Source organism: Athene noctua, chromosome 16 (genome assembly GCF_965140245.1).
Source record: "Athene noctua chromosome 16, bAthNoc1.hap1.1, whole genome shotgun sequence".
In the NCBI taxonomy this organism is placed as follows: Eukaryota; Metazoa; Chordata; class Aves; order Strigiformes; family Strigidae; genus Athene; species Athene noctua.
In genome coordinates, this window is record NC_134052.1 from 2,519,618 (window position 1) to 2,529,377 (window position 9,760).

The window sequence follows — 9,760 nt, forward strand, 5'->3', positions numbered from 1 at the left end:
GCCAATGGGCGGGCGGCGGGGAGGCTCGCGCCGCTTTCGCGGCAAAAAGGATTTGGCGCGCAAAGGCGCGCGGGGCTGGCGCGCCGAACAATACGGCGGCGGGCGCGGAGCCGAGCGGAGCGGAGCGGCCCCGCGCCCGGCATGGGCCGCGCCCCTGCCCGCGCCCTGCCCGCCGCGCCGCCCGCCGCCCCGGGCCCGGCGGCCCTGGGAGCCATGTGAGCCATGGCGGCGGCGGCGGGCGGCGCGGCGGGGCTGGCGGCGCTGCTGGGCAGCGCCTCCCCGCACCTCCTCATCGTCTCCGCCGCTGAGGAGCCCGCGGGCGGTGGCCACCCTGACGCCGACCTCCTGCTCTTCGCCACGCCGCAGCCCGCCCGTCCCGGCGCCGCGCCGAGACGGCCCGCGCTGGGCCGCCCGCCGGTAACCCCCCGGGGCCGGGACGGGGAGCGGGACCGGGACGGGGGACGGGGGCTGCGGAGCCCGCGGAGCCCAGGGCCCGGTGAGGCCGCGCTGGGTATGGGGCCGCGCAGCGCTGGGCCGCGGCCAGCCGGGCGATCCGCCGGGTAGGGCTGTGCCACGCCGGGCCGCTCCCTGCTCCGCGCCGGGCCGTCACCTGCCGTCCCCTGCTGGGCCGGGCCGTGCCCCGTAGCCCACCTGCCGAGCGCGGCCCTGCCCCGGCTGCCGCTCCGGAAGCCGCCCGGGCGCTGGGCCGTGCTTTGCCTCCCCTTCCTGCGGCCCGCGCCTGCTTTGGGGCGCTCCCCACACCGTGGCGGGGCACCCCAGGGCTGGGCCAGCCGCCCCGCCATCCCCGCTGGCGTGCGTGGCAGCCGGGGAGCCGCTCCCCTCAACCCTCTCCTGCCGGGAGCGGGAGCTCCCACAACCCGCGGTGCTGTGCCCTGGGGGGGGGGCTCTCGGGGGGGCCCTCACGGCTGCTCTCAATCGCCAGCACTGTGGAGGGCAGCGGGGCCGTCCCTCTGATGAGCCCCATCCCTCGCAGGTGAAGAGGAAGCTGAACTTGGAGACAGATCACCAGTACATAGCAGAGAGCCTGCCGGTGGGCCGGGGCAAGGCCAGGAACCCCGCCAAAGGTACCAGCCCCGCTCCCCCTGACCCCCCCCAGCCTGGAGCAGGGGTCTGGCCGTCCCGTGCTGCTACCCATGGGCTGGGCTGTGCCTCCAGGCTCGTCCTGGGATCTTCTCCCCTTCGTGTTGTTTTGGAGAGGCTGTTCCTGTGGCTGGGCTGTTTCTGGCCACTGTTCCAGCCCGTGCTGTTGTCCTTTGGGCTGGTGGCACAGTTGTCCTGCCCATTTGCTGGCCACCACACCAGCTCCATCCCTCTCTGTGCAATGGAGCTGGAGCTGTTTGCAGAGTGTCGGTGCAGCGTCCCAGGTGTACCCTCCATCATCTCCCCACTGAGCCCTGCCTGGCACTTTGGTGCCACAACCCAGCTTGCGGTCACAACTGAGCATGGGTGTCAGAGCCTGCGCCAGGCCCTGCAGCATTCTTCCCTTGGGGGATGTGGGGAGCTCGGCCCATTGCCCTGAGGAAGCAGATGGGTTTCAGGGTGCTGGTCCTGGTTCACGAGCCACTGCAAGTGTGGGGAAGTGTTTTGGGACCTCTCAGCTCCAGCACTGGGTTTCGCTTGTGGCTAAATCGCACTTGTCCTCGGTGGCTGCAGGGGCAAAGTCTCCTGGGGAGAAGTCCCGCTACGAAACCTCGCTGAACCTCACCACCAAGCGCTTCCTGGAGCTGCTGAGCCAGTCGCCTGATGGCGTGGTGGACCTCAACTGGGCAGCTGAGGTGCTGAAGGTGCAGAAGAGGCGCATCTACGACATCACCAATGTCCTGGAGGGCATCCAACTCATCACCAAGAAGTCCAAGAACAACATCCAGTGGCTGTATGTCCGTGGGCTGGGCTCGTGGGGCTGTGGCTGGCTGTTCCCTGGGATGGGGAAGCCGCCTGGGCCAGGCTCATGTGGAGCAGGATAAGCTCAGAGTAGTGTCACTGGGAGCTTCTGCTCAGGGGTGGAGTGATGGCTCCCCCTTCCCATGGTCCATGGCCCCGGGTGAGGGCCTCGCTTCTATGCGGGTGACACCCGAGCAGCATGGGTGCTCCTGAGTCAGCTGTGAGTTCCCCTCAGGCTCCTCGAGCCAGCCTGGGGTGTGGGGGGGGCTGCATCCAGACTGAGGGAAGGGACCCCAGGGCTGTGTCCTGCTGGGAAAGCCCTGCAAGGCTGATTCCCTGGTTATGGGGTGGCCCAGGTGGGGACAGTGCATGGGAACAGCCACAGTGTGGGGCAGAGGGGGCAGTGGGGTTCAGCTGCCGATGGCCATGGTGCTCCCCAGGGGCAGCCAGGCCACTGTGGGGGCCCCTGGCCGGCACCGGCTGCTGGAGAAGGAGCTGCGGGAGCTGCAGGCGGCCGAGCGGCAGCTGGACGATCTCATCCAGACGTGCACAGTACAGCTGCGCCTGCTCACCGAGGACCCCGCCAACCAGCAATATCCTTTGGTGCGGGGCCGGGATGGGGCTGGCTGGGTGTGGGGGGGATGCAGCTGAGCCCAGCCATGTTGCAGGCAGGGTGTTTTGCTGCCTGCTCTGCTGCTGTGTGAAAGCATCCCAGTGTCTGCTCCTTGACCTGCCACACCGCAGCGTACGTGACCTGCCAGGATCTCCGCAGCATCGTGGACCCCTCAGAGCAAATGGTGATGGTTATCAAAGCCCCCCCGGAGACCCAGCTGCAGGTCTCAGACCCAGCAGAGGTGAGCTGGGGCCACCCTCTACTCCCCATGTCTGCACATCCCTCAGCAAAGCCCAGCCCAGGCCCCCTGGACATCCTTGCCCCTCCTTGTCTCACTCGTCTCCCCTTTCCCCAGGCTTTCCAGGTCTCCGTGCGAAGCACTCAGGGCCCCATCGATGTCTTCCTCTGCCCCGAGGACAGCTCAGGGGTCTGTAGCCCTGTCAAGAGCCCCTTCAAAGCTCCTGCAGGGGAGTCATCTCCCAGCCATTCGCAGCCCAGAGCCTCTCCTCTCCTGCATCCTGCCCAGGACGTGAACATGCCGCTGCTGCCCGGAGAGCAAGGTGGGTGGCTGGGGTTGGGGATGGGGTTGCTGGTGTGATGGTGGCACAGTGGCTCTGGCCAGGGGTTATTGCTGTGTTTGCAGCTGTGATCCCCTCTGCTGTTGGCACAAGCAAGGAGCTGGGGTGATGCTCAGACACCTCAGCAAGGCAGGGGGTTGGGAAAGCAGGTTCTTCTGCATAGCCAAAAAAACCCTGCTTATTTGGGTTTTTTGGCACGTATTGCGGGCTTTACGGCTGCTTCCCATCCCAGCAGAAACACTGCTGCCGGGGACAAGCGCGCTGCCCAGCAAGTGCTCAGCAGAGGAGGTGAGCCTCTCGCCGCTGGCCTCCATGGACACCCTCCTGGAGCAGAGCAGGGAGGATTTTTCGGGTTTCTTGGCGGACGAGTTCATCAACCTGTCGCCGCCACAGGCGCAGGACTACCACTTCGGCCTGGAGGAGGGCGAGGGCATCAGTGAGCTCTTTGACTGTGACTTTGGGGACTTCACACCCTTGGACTTCTGAGGCTCTGCTGGGGTGCTCAGGGGAGCTGCCAAGTGTGTGTGGGGGGCCACCCCTGGGCTCCTGCCCTTGCAGGCAGGGTGGGCAGGGCAGGCAACCCCTCCAGCGGCAGCACCCACAGCTCCTCTCCCTGTCTGTTTTTGCAATATTTTCTTCTTCCACCTCCAGACCCCCCAGCCCAGCAGGAGCCGGTGGCATCCCTGGCTCCAGCCCCACGAGGGGGATGCCAGGGTGGGGGTCCCATTTCAGGGGACCCCCCGCAAAGCCCTTATCACATGGGGAGGGGCTGCCCAGGGCAGAGCCACTGCCCCCCCCCAGGTGCCTGTTACGGAGCTTTAAGCAGTCCTGTGTATAGATTTGATTAATTTATTATTGTCCCCTGGGGACAGTGTTTTAATTTCCCAGGGGGGTTGTGGGGGGGGGGGCCGTGCAGCAGAGTAGGGGTGCCGAGAGGTTTCGTCATGCTGGAAAGGGGGTGGTGGAGATGTGGGGGGCGCTGGGTTGGGGCTGTCTCCCCCTCCCCTGCGTGGGGGGGACTCCCCAGAGCCCGGCTAAGTGTGGGGTATTTATTTATTATTTATGGCGTGTGGGAGCTCTCCCGGAACATGGGGGGGGCAGGAGGGAATGAGGGGACGGTGCTGGTGGGGGGGACATGGAGGGTCCCGCTAGGGACTCGCTGGCATGTCCCAGCTTTGCTCGCGGCCAAAATGGGGCTGCTGGCGAAGCCACCACGGTGGCAGGTGGCTGTGGGAGGGGGACAGGGCTGGATGGGGCTGGCAGCCCCAGGACCGTGTGTGTCCCCCCTCGGGGGTGCGACACAGGGGTGCCCAGGGGGGATGCATCTCTGCAGGCGAGGACCCATTGCTGTCTCCAGGCTTTTCTTCCCCTCCCCACGCAGCCTTTCAGCCTTCCATCTCCGTCTCCCCCTCTCTGGCCCGCTGGGGCTGGGAGGGTAGGAGCGGGGTGTCCCGGCCGGGCTGGAGACGCACTTTCACTTTTACTGCCTTTTAACAAGCTTGTGTTCCTCTGAGCTTCGTGTTTAATAAAGGTTTCTACTGACTCTGGCCTTTGGCACAGGGCTGCATTCAGGGAGCTGGGGGCATTAGGGGTGGTGGGGACCTCAGCCTGAGAAACCAAGGGGTTTGGGGTTATTTGGGGGCGATGGGGTGGTGCTTGATTTTGAACTTGAAATGCATGAGCAGGTATGTCACTGCCTGGTGTTACAGGAAGTGCTTTGGGCCTTGTTTGGTTTTTTTTTTTTTCCCCCCTTCAACTCCACACATTCCCCAGGAGCTGGGGCTGATCCTGCCACCTTCTGCACCCCCCAAGAGGGTGTACCCCAGGGGGACATGGCCATGGCTCTGGGGGGGGAGTTCGCTCCTTTTGGCAGCCCCTGTGCCCACTCAGCTCCTCTCCTGCCTGGCTCCCTTCCCTGTCTTCCCCTCCCGTCAGTTTTGGGGCAGTGTTTGCACAGGGGTACGGGGAGGAGGAAAGCAACGTGGGGCCTGTGTGAAACCAGTCCACACATCCACCACCCCAGCAGGCTCCTTGTGACTTCCCAGCTCCCCTGTTCACTCCAGCACCACCTTGTCCTGCCTGAATGCAGCTTCCAGCACCACTCTGTGGCCCAAAGTTTGAGGTTCCTGTGTCCCTGCTCACTGGGGATGAGCTGGCTGCAAGTGGCAGCCCTGACCCTGAATGCCCCTACCCCCTCTGTGGAGGATCCTTCCTGGGGATCAGGGGATGTTGAGGGCCCCTGGTGAGGGATGCTTGGAGATTCCAGGGGCTCCCTGGCAGCCTGGAGCGGGCTGAGGGGGGCTATGGCCCCCACCCAAGTGGCCGGCAGGGATGTGCCCCTTCCTTCCCATGTGTGAGTACTCACTGCCTCTTTCTGCCTGGCCTCCTGCCTGTTTTCCCTTTAAACAGCCTGATAAATACTTCACCCTGGATCATGTTGCATAAGCTCACCCTGCTCCTGTGCCAGCTTTTGCAGGGAATGGGAACCCGGGTTCCGGCCAGGCTGCCGGTGGGTGCTGGGGTGGCACGACAAGCCCATCGCTGCTGCCTCCATCCTCTTGTCCCCATCCCTGCATTGTCCCCAGCTCGTCGTACTGCCACAGTACTGGACTGTTCTTGCTTCAGGACACGCATGGATAGCAGTGTGTTGGTGTGGGGTAGCAAACCACACAGCTCAGCACCGTCGTGGTGCCAGCTGCCCTGCTCTCAGCCCTCCTCCCTGCAGCCCCAGGCACTGGCCAGGGCTCAGGAGTGGGGCCAGCCGGGGCCCTGGCAAGGAGGGGAGCATGCCATGCCATCCCAAAACCCAACGGTCAGGAGGGCAGTGGCACACACAGCCTGTCTGTCCCCTGTGCTCGAGTGGGAGGAGCCAGTGATTTGTGTCACACTGTCACCCCATCAAATGGGGCTCTTTTGGGCAATTAAACTGGAAGAGCTCTCGTGCTGCTCTGGTCCATGGGGCTCCTGCCCCACAGAGCCAGGGGCAGGGGGACAGGGAGACCAGGGTGGGTTGGACATGGACCCCTGGTTCCCTGCCTGCTGCATCCTTCTTTGCAAGGTCGATGTTTGTCACCTGAGGTGATAGAGGTGCTGAAGCTTTCATGATTTACAGTGGGGTGCCAAGCCCAACCATATGCCAACACATCCTCACTCCTGTGCTTAGCAAGATCCAGCGCTCCTCCACTCCCCCTCTTAGTTTCATTTTCGTGGAGGGTGACGGTGATCTGCACTGCTGCCCAAAGGCCAGAGACCCCAGCGAGAGGGAAGGTTGGCTTTCAGGGGAGCCAGTGGGCACAGGGAGACAGAAGAGGACTTACACCAACATCCTTAGCTCTGCAGGACTGTTCCTGCGAGCGAGCTAACTCTTGGTCACAGCACAGCTTTTCCCTTTTCCTCTGAGCAAAGGCGAACCTCTCTGATGGCATTCACCATCACATTCCCCTAATAGGGAGCCTCATGGGATGATGAGCCCTTGGGACTCCTGGTCCCCATGAAAGCAGCCTCCCGGCAGGGACAGGAACACATCCCCCGCTGCGGCAGCGCAGCCCATCTCAGGGGGAATGCGTTGGCGGCTCCACACGAGCCAGAGCACCATAAAAATAACCGCTCTGCCTCCCAGGGATGATTCATGATGCAGCTGAAGGGCTTCCCTCCTGCTATTTCAAATTGCTGGAGAAAGATCTGATGATAGCTTGTGTAGGGGCTCTCATTTCCAAAGAGCACATGGCGGTTTTGGGAAGCAGCCCCGGGCACTGCCCAAATTTATGAGCTATCTGCACCACAGATGCTTTTCTTTGTCAAGTGAAGCAGACACGGTGTGGGAGGTGGTCACCCTGCACACATCCTGTGTGCCCCATGTGTCCTTGGCTCCTGTTCGCTCCCATCTGCCATTCTTTGGCAGGAACCCTGTCGGGACTGTGCCCGTCCAGCTCTGGGGGTGCCCGGTGCCGTCTGGCTGTGGTGGCAGCTCCATTGGCACTGGCAAACGGTGCAGCAGGTGGGCACGCATCTGCAGGCTGAGCTATGCCACATGCAGATGTGCTGCTGAGCCCAGGCAGTTGTGGGGTCTCCTGTCCCCATGCTGAGAAGTATGGGCTCGGAGGAGTCAGGAGAGCCCAGCAGTGGGACGAGCTCTGGGACAGGCTGGCAGTGGCTGAGGGGCAGCATTAGATGCTGACACAGTATCAAGTTTGCCAGAATTCATACCTTTAATCTAATCCCCCTTGGAGGGTCCAGGCAGGTTTTGGGGTCTCTACAGGCCCCTGTGGCATCTCTGGCCCGGGGTGCTGTGCCCCTGCCAGCACTGCCTGCCTTGCTTCTGCATCCCAACCCACGCTTCAATATTTCCACTTCTGAAAATCACTCAAATTTCTTTTGCAAGAAAGTAACTCAGGTAGGTGAAGCGCAGCATCGTTTATTCACCAGTAAGTGGGTGCTTCGTTTAATTCCTTCCTGGCTGTGGTCCTGTGCCCCCGGTGCCTGGGTAGCAGAGCAAAGCCCTGGTCTGGTGTTCCCCCCCCCCCCGGCCTGGGCAAAGGCCATGTCCGCCTTCCCTGCCCCTGGCTTTCGGGGGACGATTTGGAAGGAGCTGGGGGCAACCGCTGCCTCCTGCTGCCGGCAGAAGTTTTGCTCTGGCCTCTGGCCTCGGGACTTTGCAGCTGCTCCTTCTCACCCAGACACTCACGCCATCCCCGAGGCATCCTGATAGGGACCTAGCATGGATTTTAGCAGCACAGAAGTGCAGGAGGCCCCCCCCTAGGACTTTGCTTTGATCCACGGCAGAGCCACACCATCGCCCAAGCCCCTTCCCACACTCCCTGGCAAGGTGCTCTGTCCCTGCTGCCGTAGGGCCTCCCCTGCCTGTTTCTCTAGTGCCTGCCTCCATTTTAGTTTGATTTGATTATGGCCACGCTTGACAGCTCCAGCTCTTGGACCTCTTTCTGTCTCCCCAGCTGCATGGGCTGGGTGCACGTGCTCCCCAGAAACCCTCAGATACCCCCATCAGGTCCCAAGTGCACTTTTTCCGCCTCTTTTCCCTTGCACACACCCGGAGCAGCTGGGAGATGGTAAAAATAACTGTGATGCATCCTTGCAAGTGCTCTGGGCTCAGCTTGCAGCCGGTTCTCCCTGGGGGAGGAGGAGAGTGAGCAAACTACACGTGCCACGGCTCGGTCACGTTGGGCTAGGGAAGTGTCTTGGTTTTGAGACCTGGGTTAAGAGAAGCCAAGCTCAGCAAAATGGGTTGGCCTCAAGAGGTCCATGTGAAGGGAGAGGTGGTGCAGTTGGAGGCAAGTGTGGCTGGGATTTTGTACCCAGGTGAAACTGGTGCATACCTCTTTCCATAAGTAAAGCCCCAGGATACCCCGAGAGGGATGGGAAGAATCCCACCACCCCAAGAAGTCACCATGTACCCTGGGAGCAGTGTGAAGCTCTGCCCAGGCACAGCTTTATCTAGTTTATTTAACTAATTAGCTGTTCCTTGTTTGTAAAAATGTCTGAGGACAGGCTGGGGTATGGACATGGGTGTCTGTCCTGTTCCTCTCTGCATGCACAGGCCTCTGGGAGCCTGTGCTGGGCAGGGATGGAGGCAGCTCCTGCCTCCTTCTCCTCTCCCCCAGCCAGCCTGTCCCCCACTCCTGCAGCCCCCGTTTGGGGCATGAAGGGGTTTTACATCTTCTCAGGGTACTGGGGACCCAGTGCCATCGGTACAACCCCGTCACACCTGGCGTACTGTGCTGGGGGGAAGTAGCACCGAGAAAAGGCCCCCGGCATTGTGGGCATGGAGTAGCTGGCACCACTGGAAAGTCATTTGAAACCACTTGGGGTGGCAGGGGGACCCCCCCAGGGCCATCCGCAACCACAGTGGGACCACCCATGGCCAAACTAGGGCCACCCCAGGGCCAACTGGGGCATCAGGGCTATCCCACACCAACTGTAACCACACTGAGACCAACCATGGCCACACTGGGACCAACCAGGGCAACGAGGGCTACCATGGGGCCAACAGCAACCATACTGAGACCACCCGTGGCCAAACTGGGACCAACTGGGGCCACACTGGGGCAACCAGGGCTACCCTGGGACCAACAGCATCCACACTAGGACCACCCATGGCCACACTGGGCCCAGCTGGGACTAGGGCTACTCTGAGGCCAACAGGGACCACACTGGGACCACCCATGGCCACACTGGGACCATCTGGGACAACTAGGGCTACCCTGGGGCTAACAGGGACCACACGTGGCCAAACAGACCAACGGAGGCAACCAGGGATGGTCACACCACAGTGTGACAGCTCAGGGCTGCACCGGGACCCCCGTGGGCCGCACTGGAGCCACCTGGGAGCGCAGTGGGGTGCGCTGTGTCCAACCAGGCCCAGCCCGGGACAGCCCTACAGCCGGCCGGGCCCCGGGAGCAAGCGGCGGCCGCCACCGCACCGTGCCCACACCCGGGTCACGGCGCCCCCGCCGCGTCCCCGCCACCGCCCCGCCCCTCTCCCCTCCGCCAACGACAGGCGCGGCCCTGCGGTGCCAATCACTGGCCGCGGCCAACCGAATCGCCGAGGGGGCGGGCCCTCAGCGGAGGCAAAATTGCCTGGCGGCTGCGGAGCCGCTGGGACTCTGAGTCCGGCTCCGCGGCGCGCGCCCTACGGCAGCGTATCGCGGGG

At 63.0% G+C, this 9,760-nt stretch overlaps 1 protein-coding gene across 1 annotated transcript; it reads left to right on the forward strand.

Annotated features, from left to right (window-relative positions):
* Positions 1–222: 222 nt before the first annotated feature.
* E2F1 (E2F transcription factor 1) lies at positions 223–3,913 on the forward strand. Its single transcript, XM_074920272.1, has 7 exons — positions 223–417; positions 995–1,085; positions 1,675–1,894; positions 2,343–2,495; positions 2,642–2,756; positions 2,871–3,075; positions 3,329–3,913. The coding sequence occupies exons 1-7, from the start codon at positions 223–225 to the stop codon at positions 3,577–3,579; spliced, it is 1,230 nt and encodes a 409-aa protein (XP_074776373.1). The 3' UTR covers positions 3,580–3,913.
* The last annotated feature ends 5,847 nt before the right edge of the window (positions 3,914–9,760 follow it).